We start from the raw sequence: 18,866 nt of genomic DNA, 5'->3' as shown, positions 1-18,866 counted from the left end.
CAGAGCAGAGATGTTACTGTTAATACAGTCTATATCCTCCAATGACACACAATATCTAAAATACCATTATTTTACCTATCAGATCTATTTATAAATCAAATTGTAAAATTGTTCCTCTTAAAGTTATGTCAATTATGTTTATTACAGAGCCAGATTTGACCTGCTTCATTTGGACTTTGTACATACCACCAATTATCAGTTAAGCCAATGGTTCTCAACCTGTGGGTTGTGACCCTCTAGGGGGTTGCATAACAGATATGCTGCAAATCAGATATTTACACTATGATACATAACAGTAGCAAAGTTACAGTTATGAAGTAGCAACAAAATAATTTTATGGTTGGAGGTCACCCTAACATGAGGGACTGTATTAAAGGGTTGCCGCATTGGGAAGGTAGAAAGCCACTGATTTAAGTGAACCTCCACACAAAATGTACTTGAACCACAAATGAAAAGCAACTGTTCTAGAACCTAGTTGAAGATAATCTTTCAAACCAAGGGGCAAGACTTGCAGAAAGTATGTTTTAAGAAAAAGAGGAATTGATTCTGGCTGTCACCTCCAGACCACTGAGGTGACTCAGGCTTTGTTTTCTACACAGAAGTTCTATGATTTTGTTCAGAAAGTGAGCTCTGCTGCTTTGAGGTATCACCAAAATCCCTGTCTATACCCCTGGTTGGATCCAATACTACAATTTAGAAAGGTAAGGGAGAGGTCAGTCTGTGTTGTTACATACCAAGGATGTTGTAGAAAGCATTCATTTCAACAAAAATGCTGCTTTTCCAACCCTGGGAATGGGAGGCTAGGGGTGAAGCTAAGCGTCCAAGTACACACACTAGACAAGCACATCACCACTGAGCTATACTAACAGCCCTAATTGGGTTTTAAACTGTAGCATTAATGGGAAATCACTGTGTGTAAAAACAGCGATATCTCAGATTCAAAGAGCCTAGACTGGACTATACAAATCTCTGTCTTACTACAAAGCCTATTTTTCTTTTAACTAACTTTGGCATATAATACTATGCATTAATATACATGTTCTCAGGTTTTGATGTTCACTTGTGTGTGTGTGTGCGTGCGCGCGCGGGGGGGGGGGGGGTAATCTTACACTAGGTATCTTATGGTTGGCCTGGAACTCAGTATATGGACCAGGCTAGGCTTGAACTCACAGACTCACTGCCTCACAACTGTTGGAATAAAAGATGTGTGTTACCATGACCAGCCCTTGTTTGATTTCTTGAAATGGGTCACACAATAAAAGTCCAGGCTGGCCTTGAACTCACTATGTAGCTTAGGTTAACCTTAAACTCAGAGCAATCCTCATGATTCAGTCTTTATTATGCTGAGATAACAGGTATGTGCCACCATGGCAGTGATATGCATGTTTCATTTAATGAACAATTAAACAAACTTATTTCCATGTTCAACTTAGACACATTTCCCCTTGAAAGGCAACCCTGAAAAACTGAATCCATCCACAAAGAAGACAACTGTACTTCTCTGTATGGATCAAACAATCAGCTGGGCATACTTAGAAATTTCTTCTTTTGTTTTCTGCAGTGTTAGGGATCAATCACAAACAGGGATTTGTGTGTGCTGGGTGATTACTGTCCTCTGAGCTACACACCCTAGCCTAAAACCATTTAAAATTTGTTTTTGACATAACTCTTGAGCAATGACAGGGGAAATGAAGGGGGAGAACTATAGGTATAGCTCACCTAGCATGACAAGATTCCGAGTTCAATCCCAAGTGCAAGAGCACGCATGCACATAGGCATACACACACACACACACACATACATGCACGCACGCAACGCACACACACACACACACACACACACACACACACACACACACACACACACGCGTGCGCAGGGGTGGTAGACTGGTTAGGGAAACATACTGTGTTCCAATACTCAGATGAGACACACAGATAGAAATTCGACAGTTCTTCCAGAGAACCAAAGGAAAAAGAAAAGACATTATTATTTTACCTGTGGGCTGCAAAAGTGAAGTAGATGGACGAGGCTGTAAGCCCCACAGATTTTCCATACTGCTCCGGTCCTTAAGATCTAATAAATGTATTAAGATTAAAGGATCAATGTCTAATAAGCTACTGGTAGCGGCAGAGCATAAATGGGCTCTTCTTGACATTCTGCTGCTGGCACCCACATAGCTGTGGCTACTACCTACAAAAGAAATAGAGAAAACATACTGTACATATCTGTCCATGTTTTATTAAATCCCAACTAATGGTCGAGAACCTGTCTGCACATCTGTGTCTTAGACTGTGTTCATAATGAAAGCACAGAGGAACCATACTGTCAAGCAAACGAACATCACAACAATGACTAAGACTCAAGAGTAATCACCAACCTCCTCTGAAGCACCACACAACCATAAATGTATATAAGATAAGATACACAACTCAGGGAGCTGGAGAGATGGCTCAGAGGTTAAGAGCACTGGTTCTTTTTCCAGAGGTCTTGAGTTCAAATCCCAGCAACCACATGGTGGCTCACAACCATATACAGTGAGATCTGGTGCCCTCTTCCGGCCTGCAGGCATACATGCAGGCAGAACACTGTATACACAATAAATAAATCTAAAAGAAAAAGATACACAACTCAGTGCAGGACAGGATCAAGGCAAGTAAAAGTTTTCATTCCCATGAGAAAGTAAAAGAGTTCCCATCTTTCCATATGTTTAATGTTTAGTACTGCCAGTTTTAAAATAGCAACCATATCAAGTTTGGTGACACATGCCTGTAATCCTAGCACCTAAGAGGGAGGTTAAAGGATTAGGAATTCAAAGCCATCTCTGGCTACATAACAATTCGAAAACCAACTCAGGCTACATGAAAACTTGCTCAAAAAAAAAAAAGCAATTTAAAAAGTATATATTAACCATTATGGCCAATATGCAGTGGTTTTTTACTATGGTTTTAATTTGGCATTTTTTACAAAGACAAAACACAAAAGAAAAACCAGAGTTTAAGAAATACATGGGACCCTCATAAAAGTAGCAACACATAACTGAGTCAGTCACAAAAGAAGAAAAAAATGCAAAGAATTATCTGAAGAAATAACTGAAGAATCCCAAAACATGATGAGAAATAAGAATCTTTTCATGAGCCAGGTGTGGTGGCTCATGCTTATAATCACAGCATTCAAGAGGCTGCAACCCAGAACTGCTGTGACTTGGAGGCCAGTCTAGGCTACTTGAGTTCTAGGCAGGCCTAGGCTACAAAGTGAAATCCTGTAAATACATATATACAAAAATAATAAAAAATATATTCATTCAAGATGCTCAAAAAACTACATAATAAGCTGGGTGCGGTGGTACACATCTTTAATCCCAACATGGGGAGGCAGAGACAGGCAGATATCTGTGAGTTCAAGGCCAGCCTGGTCTACATAACAAGTTGCAGGCTAGCTGGGACTACACAGAAAAACACTGTTTCAAAAACCAAAACTAAAACAATAACAACAAATACATAACAAGGTCAAGGCTTAATCCTAGCACTTGAAAGGCAGAGTCAGGCAGATTTCTGTGAGATCAAGGCCAGCCTGTTCTATATATTGAACTCCAGGCCATCCAAGACCACATAAGGAAATCCTGTCTCAAAAAAACAAAAACATAAAAAAGGAACAAATATTTTGAGTCATAACCTTATCAATGTCAATTTGCTTTAGAAATGTTGTATCGCTGTGTGTGCACGTGTGTGTGCATGTCTGTGTTTAAATATATGTGTGTATATGCTATAATAAGGTTATAGAGATCAGAAGACAAACGCACTTTGAAACAAGGTCTCTGATTTTATGTTTTGCTGCTGTGCAACTGGGTGGCCCAGGGGTTTGGGAATGCTGTACACAATCTCACTCTAGCTAAACTGGGTGGCCCAGGGGTTTGGGAATGCTGTACACAATCCCACTCTAGCTTCTAATCACTGAATCATTTTCTCAATTTTTAGAAAAGTATGAATTATAGAAAAGGTAGCAGAGAGGTGGTGGTGTATGCCTTTAATCCCAGCACTCGGGAAGCAGAGGCAGGTGGATCTCTGAGAGTTCGAGGCCAGTCTGGGCTACAGAGTAAGTTCCAGGAAAGGCACAAAGCTACACAGAGAAACCCTGTCTCAAAAAAAAAAAAAAAAAAAAAAAAAAAAAAAAAACAAACAAACAAAAAAAAAAACAAAAAACCAAACCAGAAAAGGTACAGAATGCTTCTATATATTTCATACCCATTTCTCTTTTAACATTTTTCATTACTATGATACATTTATCACCTGTGCACCTGTTTCTGTAACTATAAAGTAAAATTTGCCAGGTGTGGTGGTCTACATCTATAATTCCACCACTGGAAAGGTCAAGGCAGGAGAATCAGGTTACATAATGAAATCCCATGCCAAGAAACAGAATAAACAAATAAATAAATGAGGACTTTAAAAAATCTGTCTCGGAATTTTAGAAATACTTATGGTATACAAACAGTGCTTCATAACAAGCCTGGTACAGAAGAATATTTTATAGACGTTAGTTACTCTTCTTTTCAATATCCTAAGTATTGCATTAATACCATGAACCATTTACATCAGTGGTTACCCTCCACTAAACTACAATAGTCAGAATGACTCGTGGAGCCTGGCCTCTATACCTGGAGGTCCTGCAGCAGCTGCATCTTCCATGAGTTCTCCCTCTTCCAACTCCATGTTGTTATATTCTACATCATTTTCTCCAGACCTGAGAAGAGACAAAACCCATCATGTTCAGAATAACTCATAATTCTCACAAAGGAAATGCAATTAATATCTGTATTGTGTAAGATGGCTCACAGGTAAAAGGTGCTTGTGGCCATGCATATGGCACAAAGACATACACACGCAGGTAAAAAAAAGCTCGTTAGAAAAGGGGGGGGGGGGGAGGAAGTACCCTGGAAATATTCCTAAAGGTACAGAAATAAAATGAAGAAACATCTATTTTTTAAAAAGTATTAATATTGGTAATAAGAAAGAGAATAAGTGTGGGGATGGTGGTACACAACTTTATTTCCAACACCCAAGAGGAAGAGGCAGGTGGAGGTGGATCTCTTTGAGTTGAGGCCAGCCTGGACTACATACAGATTGAGTTCGAGGCCAACCAAGCCTACATAGTGGCTCTCTGTCTCAAAATACACACTCCCCAAAAGAGCATAAATTGTACTTACACCAAGATTAATCTTCTTTCCCTCTTAATTCAGCCCCCAAGAAATTCCACTCTAGACTAATATAACCAAGAGCATATGCCTTTCAATGTGCTGGAAGGGATTAAGACACCACCAGCATTTCTCATTCTGTCTCCAAATACCTAACCTGATGCCAAAGGCCAGGTATGTGTGGCCAAGACGACTTGCACCCTTATATCCAGACCTGTATTCAGAAGAGTATCTATTGGGTGAAAGCATCCAGAGAATGCTCACATTTAGATAATGCTTGCCACACTTTACTCATCCAGCAGAGACATCAGGGCTAACAAGACTAGCTAAGAGCTAAGGCACACTCTCCCAACATCCAGTTAGCTCAGTTTCTAAAGCAGGACAGAGAAGCATACCTTTGTCTGAGTCTAGGTTCAGAGAGCAGAGGTTGATTTTGCATTTCTTTCCCCACTAAGGAAAGAAGCGGGCAATAAAACACTATCAGAAAACACACAACAGCCAGTCTAGCCTGATCAGCAAGCCCAGGCTTGGGCCAGTGGTATAGCTCAGTGAGTAAAAATCATTGACTGTGCAGCCTGAGAATCTGATTCCATCCCTGGGACCCAGAGTGGAAGGAGAAGACCAACTCTCATAAGTTGAACTCTGACTTCCACATGCCTATGTTACACACACACACACACACACACACACACACTTACACTTTCTTTTTAATTTATAAAACAATTGTACTTATTTTATGTGTATGAGTGTTTTGCCTGTATATATGTCTGTGTACCTCTTGAGTGCTTAGTGCCCACAGAGGCTAGAAGAGAGCATCAGAGTCCCTGGGACTGCAGTCACAGACGGTTGTGAGCTGCCATGTGGGAGCTGGAAATTGAACCCAGGTCCTTTGGGAAAGCAGCCAGTGCTCTTAATCATTGAGCTATCTCTCTTGTCCAATAAAAAGTATTTGTTTTTTTTTTTTTAAATAAAGAAATAAAGCAAGAATAAAAACTTCTAGCTTAGGCCTAGTTTATTTCTAGGTTGTATCTTTAAAAAAAAAAAAGTGCTGAACATTTCCACACTAAAGAGTGCTTCAAAAAATTCCTACTTAAAGTGCTCACACGGGACACTCACATGGTCTCTTCATCAATATCATTCTCTTCTGTATTGCTTGTTGCTGTGGAACTCGCAGAGGAGCTGCTGCCATCCAGGTGATTCACTTCATCTTCCCCAGCAAGATCAAGATCCAGATCTCCATCTGAGAGCTCATGCTACAACAAGGCAACACTTCTTTTCACTCCTTTTTTAAAATTCTGAGTCAAAAGTCTTATTATGTAGCCCATGCTGGTCTGAAACTCATGCAATCTTCCTATCTCAGCCTCCTGAGTGCTAGGATGTTAAGCAAGTGCAAAACAAGATCTTTGTTCTTAATATTTCTATTCAGTTAGTCATCCCATCTAGGACATTAAGCAGAGATCTACCAGCACAGATCCTATGTCTATACTGCTAAGTGCTCTAGAGAAAAGCTACACAACCCTACTGACTGGTACCACTACTGATTTATAGTTATCAATTTGAGCTAGGTCCTCAAACTAACTAGGAATAATTCACATATTCACGAAGTTACATCTTAAAGCCAGGTGTAACGGTGCATGGTTGTGATCTCAGGCTTGGGAAAGTAAGAAAGCAACAAAACCAGAAATCCAAGGTCATCCTCTGTTACAGAGTATTTTTGTAGCCCATGGCCAGTTTGGCCAAATCTATCAGTCTATCACCTAAGTATCCCCTCCGAGTTTCTTCATCCTCACAGCCCTGCCCCCACCTGCACAGAACAAAAACCCCTTCTCCAACTTTCAGCTGCCTTATCTACAAGTTCTACCATTCATTTTACTCAACCTATCAAAGCAGACTATTTCAGTCTGAGCCCTATTTTCTTTCTTTCCTTAGCTAATCAATGCTTTTAACCTTATCATCAATCTCTCCTCATAAGGGCATCCTCATTGAAACATAAAACCCATGTCTCCCATCTTAAAAGTACCAACTGCAGAAAAATCTACTTTGTACTACTAATCTTAACTAAAAACAAACAAAAGCCACTTAGTCAGTTCTTATTCTGGCTATTATTTGACTTGGCAAAAACTAACAGTATCCCAAATCATAAGCCATCTTAACAGAACAGATAAAGTACCTACCAGTTAGTAAAGGAAAAAAGAACATATTTAAAAAAAAAGTCATTTTACGATGTTTTTTAAATGTACATTGGTGTACATGTATGTCTGTGTATGTCTGCAGGATTCCCTGGAACTGGAGCTAGAGGCAGTTGTGAGCTGCCATGTGGGCTGCGGACACTGAACCTGGGTCCTCTGGAAGAGCAACTAGTGCTTTTAACTACTGAGCCATCTCTCCAGTTCCCAAAAGAACATAGTTTAAAAATCTAGACCATGTGTCACAGTTTCAGATAATGGTCTTTCATAATAAACTTTTATAACCTTGCAATGTTGTAGAAGTATTAAATGTACAGAACATGTATACATCAATAATGAAAACTAGTGGACAAGATTTTTAGGATATTGTATCCCCTATACTATATTGTGGAGACTACAATCCTACCATATATATTACCAATCTTAATTTATTATTACATGATAGTCTTCATTCTGAATCTTCTCCTCTTCCTCTTCATCTTCTTTGATCTCTCTTACAGAAGCTGAAGTAGGACCACCTTCCAGAAGCATTTCAGAGCATGAGCCAGCCTTCTTAGTTCGTGTCTCAGGAGTATCATCATTTTGGGGGCTAAGATGATTATCTGGTGGTGACAAATCTCTTGATTTCTGAGTTCGGGACAGCTCAATAGTCAGTCTCTTTTAAAATAAGAACAGGACAAATCAATATTAAGTGTAAGAGTTGTCTCAGTGGCAAAGCAAACAATGTTTACATTAAAAATTAGTTACAAGCTGGGCCTGACAGCACATGTCGTTAATCCCAGCAACCAGGAGGCAGAAGCAGGGTGATCTCCAGCCTGGTCTTCGTAGTTTAAAAAAAAAAAAAAAAGCATAATGTTGGGAGTTGAAGAGATGGGGACATGCTAAGGGGACATGCAGAAAGTGGTCCTGGAGGAGACAAGTAGAACACAAGTGAGATGGCCCCGAGGTTAAGAGCACTGGCTGTTCTTCCAGAGGTCCTGAGTTCAATTCCCAATTCCCAGCAACCACATGGTGGCTCACAACCATCTACAGTGAGATCTGGTGCCCTCTTCTGGCCTGCAGGCATACATGCAGACAGAACACTGTAAACATAAAACATAAATAAATAACTTTAAAAAAAAAAAAGTCAACTATTCTACTTTTGAATCTTTACATCCAAGACAGCATATAGAAGACAATTACCTTAGTTACTGAGAGTAACACAATGTTGATCTCAAACCAGTGTGGCACTGCACAACACAACACTGCACAAAAATATTGTCTATCTACAGTGCCTAACACAAGCTCCTGAAATGAAGTTACTACAAATAAGGAATAACATAGATGATGTTAAATAAATTGAGCTAATGTAGCTAAACATAGCTACACAATTGAATAGTGCAGACTCTAGAGGCTCAAAGGGTGGAGAAAAGGATAACCAGATTTTTACCACAATATTAAAATGGATAGCAAAAATCAAATTCAAAAAGCAGCAGGCCAAAAGGACAATAGGCTGTGCTAAAATTAGAACAGATGTTATTGCCTTACCTCTTTAAGATTGTTTATTTGTTGAATATAACCAGTCTGTGCAACTTCCAACTGAGTAATGTACCAGTGCTGATCGCGGCATTTTTGAAAAAATGTTGGTGAGCGTACCTGAAACCTTAAAGAACAGTTCTACATGAAGAATAATCCAAACAGTGAATCTATGAATCATATAAACTCTACAGCTCACATCTGATGAAGAACCACTTCAGATGAATTCAGAGTTTCTATTATCCACTATTCATGTGTGTACTCATAAACCATAATGACATATGGCTCTAAATGTCAGTTGTCTTAACTAAAACTATACTTTCTTGGTCTTTTTGTTTGTTTGTTTTTTCTTTCTTAAGATTTATTTATTTATTATGTATACAGTGTTCTGCCAGCATGTGTCCCTGCAGGCTAGAAGAGGGCACCAGATCTCATTACGGATGGTTGTGAGCCACCATGTGGTTGCTGGGAATTGAACTCAGGACCTCTGGAAGAACAGTCGGTGCTCTTAACCACTGAGCCATCTCTCCAGGCCTGTTTGTTCTTTTTTTAGACAGGATTTCTCTGTGTAGCCCCGGTTGTCCTGGAACTCACTCTGTAGACCAGTCTGGCCTCAAACTCAGAGATCCACCTGGCTCTGCCTCCCCAGTTCTGGGATTAAAGGTGTGTACCACTGCCACCTGGCTGTTCGTCTTTTTTTAAAAGTCTTCTTAATATTTACTAAAAACAAACCTCTTTCTTAGAGTCAAACATGATTCCTCCTAGTGAAGAACATACGTAGTATATATTTAACTACATTTTTGAGGAAAGAACCACAAGGCAACAAGTCTATATTTCTCTCACCTCTTCCGGCCCTTCCACTTGCCATTCTTGTGTTAGCTACTGCCACACTTGAGAACTTAAGCGCGCTCCCAAAAGCCCAAGCATAGAAGGATGTTCCCTTTAGTGTATTATCAGAAGGTATTCATGTCATTGGAGCATACCTTTGAAGAGGACACCAGACACCATACTCTTCCAAATCTAGGCTATGAAGTGACTGGTTTGCCTCATGAAACACTTCTACCATAGTGTGGTAACATACTCCAAGCAATGGGGCTAATCTATCATGGACTGAAAACTCCAAAACTGTGAACCAGATTCTTTATAAACTGATTGTCTCAGGCACTTGTAAGAGCAACAGAAAATAAGCAATAAAGCAACTTGAAGGGAGATGGGACAGGTTATAGTCCATTATTGTTGGGAAGTCAAGGCGGAAATTAGAAGTAATTATACCCACACTCAAAAGCAGGCAGAACAGAAGCTGCATGAATGCTGCACTCAGTTCACGTTCTCCTTTATACAGCTCAGGACTCAAACCAAGAGAATGGTATTACCCTGAACTGGCAGGTCTTCCCCTCTCCTTGAAAACAATCAAGACAATCCCCCACAGACATGCCCACAGGCTAACCTAGTCTTGACAAGCTCTAGTAGATGAGGTGAGACTGCCTTCCAGGTGAGTCTACAATAAAAACTAACCATCAAATAGAAACAATTTAGTTTTATGTAAGATTTTACACCTAATGTAAGAAAATACTAATAGTCAACTGCACCAGAATCTACTTCTGGTCAATGATACTCATGTATGAGAAGGCAGAACCTAACACTAAATCACTACTTTAAGTGCAGACTACCTAGTTAGTATTCATAGGCAAACATGAGAAAAGCTTTGTAAGTATTTTCTTTGACTGGTGGATGAAACTCCTAGTCATTCCTGCACATTAGTTTTTACTATTGTGCCATTAAGATAAAAAATAGCAGGAAATTTTTTCCATTTCTCTTTTAATGAACAAATAAATGTATAAAACACATTATTTAGAGTTACCGAAAAGCCAAGTGTGGTGGCACACACCTTTAATCTCAGAACTTGGGAGGCAGAGACAGATGCATGTGAGTTCAAAGCCAGCCTGGTCTACACAGCAAGTTCCAGGACAGCCAGACCCTGTCTCAAAAAACAAAACAATAAAAAAAGAAAGGGCTGGAGAAATGGCTCAGCGGTTAAGAACACTGGCTGCTCTTCCAGAGGACCCAGGTTCAAATCCCAGTAACCACATGGTAGCTCACAACCATCCATAATGAGATCTGGTGCCCTCTCCTGGAGTGCAGGCAGAACACTGTATACATAATAAATAAATAAATCTTAAAAAAAAAAAAAAACCAGAGGTACAGAAAAGCCCTAACTTTCCAATAAGTATATAAAAAACTGTACCAAAATCTTAAACAAAATTAGCAAAAAAAAGTAGAAAGGGGCTAAATGGGAAGAGAAAGGGAATTAGCAAGGAGCAAGAGGGTTCAAAAAAAGGTAGGGGGTAAATATGATCAAAACTGTCATACATTAAAAACATGTATGAAAATGTCATTATGAAATCCATTACACTTAACTAATATATACTAATAAAAATATTAAGGGGGAAATTTGTCACTTCGTAGGTTGGTAAATTATGTTTGAATTGTGACTGTAACATGGAATGGCAACAAAGCATTTCCTTTGGTAAATTAAAAAGTAAGACTATTACCTCATAAGAAAAAAAAACAAAAAATGACAGTTTTCTTCTGTTTTTTCTCCCTCCCTCCATCCCTTTCTGTCTTTCTCTTTCAGACAGTGTCTCACATAGTCTTGGCAAATCTTGAATTCCCTAGGTAGGCAAGCATGAACTTAAACTCCAGACCCTCCCACCTCAGAATTCAGATTTAGGTTATGCGTTCTATCAACAGGCTGAAGGCAATGTAATGAGTAGAGCATCACTCTGTGACTCTTCCCATGAAGTCAAGTACAGAATTTTCTACCTGTAGCATATTAGCACTACAAAATTTCAGATTTGGGGGCATTTTGGATTTTTTAGTTAGTTATGCTCAAACTATAAGCCATCTTTAAAATCTTTTGGTTTTTTTTGTTTGTTTGTTTGTTTGTTTGTTTGTTTTGAAACAAGGTCTCTTGTAACCTAGACTGGCTTCAAACTTGTTACTCCTACTCTTTCTGGCTCTACATCTCAAATTACAGTGATGAGGCATCAGATCTGGTGATATTTTCCTTTTACATGGAATCAATAAGTAGGTGTCAAACCATTTTTTCACTTTTTATATTCATCTAACTACATGGAACTCCTGAAATAAAAGTGATAGTTAGTGTGACTTTCAATTATTTATGTTTGTTAAATGAATAAACTTTGAAATTCTTGATGACGTTACTCTCCCATAATTTAAGTCACAACATCAAATATCTCAAACTACCTTAAAATCACTGTATCATTTTGTCGGTTCAAGTATCCTTCATTTGCAAGTAAGTCCAAACGGAAAAATCTATTATAGCCCCAGCACTCTCCAACTTCAAAGTCAGATGCAAATTCTCGAATGATATTTTTGGTAGGGTCATTGCAGGACTGATGAACCATTTCTACACGATATTCATACCTAAAATACAGACACCACCATTAGTACAGTCAGCAAAGTCAAAATAAGTAATTCTACAAAAATAAACTTGGTAGTCCAGCTGATCCTTTCAGAAATGATATCATTTACAGAAAGAGAATAATTTCAGTAACCCTTAGTCAGGGTTACTATCACTGCGAATAAACACCACAACAAAAGCAAGGGAGGGAGGGAGGACTTATTTGGCTTACACTTCCATATCACTGTTCATCACTGAAGGCAGTCAGGATAGGACCTCAAACAAGACAGGAACCTGGAGGGAAACCTCTCTAGGGAAAAACTCTACTCACTCCTTAAAGAAATTCTCAGCCAGATATGGTAGTCCACACCTGCAATCTCAGCACTTGGGAGATGAAGACAGAAATATCATGAGTTCAAGGCATCCTTGGCTATTATCAAGTTTAACACCAGCCTGATTATGACTCCCTCACTTGAAAACAACAACAAAAGGGGGGAAAAGTGTGGTAGGGAGGACTTTCTTCCCTAAAACAGAAGTTATTCTGTGTTCTAATTAGGGTTACTATTGTTATGATGAAACACCATGACTAGTCTTCAACTACAAAGACCCCAGAAGGATACAATATTACCTGAGAAGCAGAGCAGCCAGCCACCAGAGACTTCTTACCTCTACCAAATCTCAGAACAAATAGGGCATCCTGTCTCTATGAATCCTCAGACCAAATGGGGCCAAGATCCTGTCTCCACCTGCCTTATATTCCTGTCTCCACCTCCTTAGTGCTGGGACTAAAGGTGTGAGCGTCCCATGTGCTGGGATCAAAGACTTGAGCCTCCCATATGCTGGGATCAAAAGTATGTGCCACCACTGCCTAGCCTCTATAGTTAACTAGGAGCTAGCTCCACCCTCTGATCTCCAGGCAAGCTTTATTTGTCAGAACACAAACAAAATATCATACAACAAGGAGGTCTTGCATAAACTGATGGTTCATGCCATCCAAGTTTATTAAGACACACAGCATCAGCCAGGTAGCACACGCCTTTGATCCCAGTACTTGGAAACAGAGGCAGGTGGATCTCTGTGAGTTTCAGGATAACATGGTCTACATAGTAAGTTCTAGGACATCCAGGGCTATGTAGATACCCTGTCTCAAAACAAACAAACAAAAAAGTAGTATAAGAAGCAAGAAGTACATACAGTTTACAGGGGAAAACAGGACAGAATCAGCAGAAAGTGTTCCTACACTGGGGCAAAGTCAGTAGGAAGCTAATCAAACAATGTTGCATCAAAGGAACAGAGGCGATCTCAAATGTGTCACAGACCTCGGGACTGATAACTCCAGTTCCTACAGAGGGACAAGTCAGGCTCCCAAGAACTCAAAGCTTTGAGGTCTGGACCAAACCCCAGACTGGACCTTGCCAATTCTGCTCCTGGGCACAGAACTAGCATTCCTTTTGTCCTTTTATCAGTGCCTGTGAGAAAGCCTTGGACTGGCCTGGTTCCCAACGAAATATAGTTGTAATTGTCTTAATGTCACTCTCTTGTAACTCTCAAATCTGTATCAGTTGCTAATTTCAATTCTCTTCATTTACTCCATGGTTTGTTTTTGTCTACTGGTATATTTGAACAGCCTACACTGTGTATTTTACTTTAATGGATTCCCTTGTAATTGTATCCACTTTCCTAATTCCAGGATGCAGTTAATTACCTAGAATATTTTTTTTTTAATTCTTGTGAGTCTTGATCTCATTTGTCAGGTGGGCTGAGCTCAGCATTCAGTTTAGACCTTATCGCTCCCTATTATTAAACAAAAGCCGTCCTCAGTACTATACCTGTGCCCCATATATTACAAATTTCTCTCCTTGTGTTGGGAGCCCTGTCATCTCTGTGTTCTACCCAATGTCGGGAGTCCTGTCATCTCTGTAGTCTACCCAATGTCTGGAGCCCTGTCATCTCTGTAGTCTACACAATGTCTGGAGCCCTGTCATCTCTGTAGTCTACACAATGTCTGGAGTCCTGTCATCTCTGTTCTACCCAATGTCTGGAGTCCTGTCATCTCTGTAGTCTACACAATGTCTGGAGCCCTGTCATCTCTGTAGTCTACACAATGTCTGGAGCCCTGTCATCTCTGTAGTCTACACAATGTCTGGAGCCCTGTCATCTCTGTTCTACCCAATGTCTGGAGCCCTGTCATCTCTGTAGTCTACACAATGTCTGGAGCCCTGTCATCTCTGTAGTCTACACAATGTCTGGAGTCCTGTCATCTCTGTAGTCTACACAATGTCTGGAGTCCTGTCATCTCTGTAGTCTACACAATGTCTGGAGCCCTGTCATCTCTGTAGTCTACACAATGTCTGGAGTCCTGTCATCTCTGTAGTCTACCCAATGTCTGGAGCCCTGTCATCTCTGTAGTCTACACAATGTCTGGAGTCCTGTCATCTCTGTTCTACACAATGTCTGGAGTCCTGTCATCTCTGTAGTCTACACAATGTCTGGAGCCCTGTCATCTCTGTAGTCTACACAATGTCTGGAGTCCTGTCATCTCTGTAGTCCACACAATGTCTGGAGTCCTGTCATCTCTGTAGTCTACACAATGTCTGGAGCCCTGTCATCTCTGTGTTCTACACAATGTCTGGAGTCCTGTCATCTCTGTAATCTACACAATGTCTGGAGTCCTGTCATCTCTGTGTTCTACACAATGCACCCTAGCTTTGTTGGTATTCTTGGATTTTCAGCTACTTTGCCAAATACACGGATCCTACCTTATTCCACCTCACTTCCCCCATCATATATTGCAACCCCAAACTCTTGTGGCTTTAAGGAAGAACAATCACAGAGCTACTCTGAGTGTTTCTTATCTCAGGAAAACTGCTTTCACTAGCTAATTCATCCAGAAAAAAATGTTGTTTGATGTAACGCTAGAACAGAAAGTTTGTATCTTATTCTTACTCTTCCATTTTTAGCTGTAAGCAGATGGTTCATATCAACCCAAAAGAACTTTATTAAATGTACTACTGTAAAAATTATCCAGTAAATGTAGTAGGGTAAATTACTTATCACAAATACTAAAAGAAAAAAAAATTACAGAGGCCAGATATGGTGTTGCACACTTATAATTCCATCACTCAGGAGGCTGAGTTAGGAGGATCATGAATTCAGGAAACATTAATGTAGTTCATTGAAGAGAAGTATAAGCTGAATAAACCCTCTCCTATCTAATTTGCTTTTTTGGCCATGGTGTTTCATTGCAGCAATAGAACCCTAAGGAAGACATGAAGCATGTAAGTTTATATTAAAGTAGTTAATTAAATCGACTACTTGGCCTGGCGGTGGTGGCGCACGCCTTTAATCCCAGCACTTGGGAGGCAGAGGCAGGTGGATCTTTGTGAGTTTGAGGCCAGCCTCGTCTATAGAGTGAGTTCCAGGACAGCTAGAGCTATACCAAGAAACCCTGTTTCAAACCCCACCCCACCAAAAAAATCACTTACTTGGAAGTTTCAGGTAAGCCAGCTGATAGTTCCAGAAATACAGATAAGTAATAGCCTCGCACAACTCCATTTCCATCCTAAAGTAGGAAAAGAGGTTATGCAAAACAAACTACACATCAACTCCAATATAAAAATTAAAGCAACAATGAAGCCAACAAACAAAATTCAAACTAATATCTAATAACTGGGTTGAGAAATATATGTAAGCTAAAAAACCAATGAAAAATTTAAAAGCCCAGATGTTAGTCTGTATCAATTTTAAACTTTTATACATTAAAAAAGTAAAAAATCCACATTAACAAATTAAGGAAAATATTAAAAACTATAAAAATAGTTTTACCATGTATTACTCTTTACAAATCAATCTAGAGAAAGAACAAAACCTCAATGAAAAAAGACAAATGACTTTATTTTCACTACAAAGTGGGTGAAAATGAATATCAGCTATCAAAACGAAGACCTCATGAATACTAGGGAAGTAGTCTACTGAGCTACATTCCCACACTTAAACAGGAATTTTTAAAATAAAGGGATGATATTCAGTATAAACAGAACTCCTACAACAGGAAAAGATATAAACCTGACTAAAAATGGGCAAAAGACGTGAGTAGATATGTCTATAAAAATATGCAAATAGTGGACAAGCACATGAACTAATTATTAAGACATGTTAACTAAAATCATAATGAATATGACCTCACTAGTATTAGGACAGACACTTTTGAAAATGCAGAAAGAAGAGCTGACAAGTCCATGAAGAAAATGAAACATTCCTGCACTGTTGATATTAACATGCAAATGGTGCCAAATGCTGTTTCCTTAAAAAATAAAAACAGAATTACTCTATGACCCAGTAGTTCCACTTCTGAATATTTATCTACAAGAAAATCTGAAGATGGTTTCTTAAAAGAGATGAGTGGCATCCGTGTTAACAGCAGCTCTATTTACAGCAGCCAAGAGGTGAGGGTAGCCTGAGCTACATAGTAAGACCATCTCAAGAAAAAGAGGGAGGAGTAGAAAGATGGCTCAGTTGAAAAAAAAAAAAATCAGTGAACAAAATGTGAAATACATATATACTGAGGTATTATTCATCTTTATCAATGAATGAAAATTCTATGCTACCAAACAAACAAATAAAAAATAAATAAATGGTGAATTTCAAGGACATTATGCTGAGCCTAATAAGCCAGTCATAGTAAATTACTATATGATTCATTCCACTTATGTATTACAGGAGTCAAATTCAGAGAAACAATGTAGAATAGAACCTATCAGAGGCTAGGAGAAGTAGAAAACAACAGAGACCTATTTAATGGTGAGCATTTCAAGGTTTATTTAGTGGTTTGTTTGTTTATTTATTTATTTATTTATTTATTTATTTATTTATTTATTTATTTGGAGCTGAGGACCGAACCCAGGGCCTTGAGCTTGCTAGGCAAGTGCTCTATCACTGAGCTAAATCCCCAACCCTTATTTAGTGTTTTGAGATGGGATCTCATGGACTAGTGGAGGCTAGAATGGAGTTCACTCTAAGGCTCAGGCTTGATTCAAACTCAAAGTCCTGCCTCTGCTTTTGTTTGGTTTTGAGATGGGGGTCTCAGTACTTAGTCCTGGCTGGCCCTAACTCACACTCGGACAAAGCTGGTCCAAAACACAAAACTCTACCTGTCTCTGTTCTGCCTCCAAATTGAAACATTCCACCCTAGAGAATTCCTACAACTCAGCTGGGGGGTGCTGGTGCACACCTTTAACCCCAGCACGTGGGAAACAAGAGGCAGGCATCTCTCTGTGTGTTCCAGGCCAGCCTGATCTACAAAGAGAGTTCCAGGACAACCAGGGCTGTACAGAGAAACCCTGTCTTGAAAAACCAAAGTTCCTAAGACTCAAAAGCAAACAAAACTTACAAGTCTCAGGAAACTAAAACCTTAAAAAACAAAAAACAAAAACCCACACGCCTCCTCTCCATGGTTATTGATGCAGTGAACAGTGATTCTCCCACCATTCAGCTGCCCTCAAGAGAGCTCCAGGGATGCAGCTTCTGCAATTTGATGCAGCTGCTTTTGAGTGATCTTGCAAGTAAAACCTCATCTATACATCTCTAAGTAATCCCAATAAACTCACTGGTTCATGCACTTCACTTTGCTGGGTGTTTGTAAACCTCCAGCTCAATTTTGTCTGCTCCCTCAGTCAGGCAACCCTAGTTTATCTGCAGGATGTTGTAAACTCCTGATTTGATGATACTTTACTATTTATCTGTTGCATAAATCTGCAACTTGCTGTTTTTTCTTCTGTTTTTGCTTGCTATATCATTAATAAATCCACTCAGTCTAAGCCAAAAGTCCGGCTATGCACAAGACACAGTTAGCATAGTTGGCAAAATTCATGAGATGCCCTTTCAGTCTCAAAGGAGCAAATGTTCCAGGGCTGCTGAGGAAGGAAATCCCTGGCTGGGAAGACCTCCTACTTGTGTGTCAGCTTGTGAATGGGCAAAACAGACTGGTCTTTGCGAAGGGTGTCTAGCAAGTTGAAAAGCTTTGGAGCCACATCATGTTCTCATGCTTTGTGGGGGAAGGGGAGAGATGAATGAACAGCTAAAAGACTGGCTGCTCGTCCAGAGGACCAAATTCAATTCCCAGCACCCACATGGGGGCTCATGATACACATAGGTACACAGGCATGGAGATAAAACACCCATATACATAGAAATAATAAATCCTCAAAAAACTTTAAATTACAAAAAATAATAGGACCAACGATATGACTATGACACAAAGTGACAAATACACAGATTTATCCATCTACTGGATGTGACTCTAGTCATTTCTTCTTTGTTTCTTGTGTATGATAAATTATCTAGGATAATTCTGTGTATTTGTCACTTTGTGTCATAGTCACATCATTTGTCCTATTATTTTTTGTAATTTTTGCAATTTTATTTAAAATTTTTTGAGGATCAGGGGCCTGGAGAGATGGCTCAGAGGTTAAGAGCACTGACTGCTCTTCCAGAGTTCCTGAGTTCAATTCCCAGCACCCACATGGTGGCTCACAACCATCTATAATGAGAT

At 39.5% G+C, this 18,866-nt stretch overlaps 1 protein-coding gene across 9 annotated transcripts in view; it reads right to left on the bottom strand.

The window, feature by feature from the left end:
* The window catches only part of Trim37 (tripartite motif containing 37), a 134,830-nt gene that overhangs the window by 69,419 nt on the left and 46,545 nt on the right, over positions 1-18,866 (bottom strand). For 8 of the 9 annotated variants that reach the window (XM_059271443.1, XM_059271446.1, XM_059271448.1 and 5 more), the window contains 7 exons: positions 15,802-15,878; positions 12,160-12,339; positions 8,905-9,019; positions 7,816-8,034; positions 6,308-6,444; positions 4,655-4,740; positions 1,996-2,190 (listed from right to left, as the gene is read on the bottom strand). In XM_059271443.1, the coding sequence (XP_059127426.1) occupies positions 1,996-2,190; positions 4,655-4,740; positions 6,308-6,444; positions 7,816-8,034; positions 8,905-9,019; positions 12,160-12,339; positions 15,802-15,878 (1,009 nt within the window). The remainder of the gene's footprint in view (positions 1-1,995; positions 2,191-4,654; positions 4,741-6,307; positions 6,445-7,815; positions 8,035-8,904; positions 9,020-12,159; positions 12,340-15,801; positions 15,879-18,866) is intronic. The other variant, XM_059271450.1, reaches the window with a different exon arrangement.

Source organism: Peromyscus eremicus, chromosome 8a (genome assembly GCF_949786415.1).
Source record: "Peromyscus eremicus chromosome 8a, PerEre_H2_v1, whole genome shotgun sequence".
NCBI classification, from domain to species: Eukaryota; Metazoa; Chordata; class Mammalia; order Rodentia; family Cricetidae; genus Peromyscus; species Peromyscus eremicus.
Note: the sequence above shows the minus strand (reverse complement) of the source record. Positions and strands in the feature narration are given on the sequence as shown.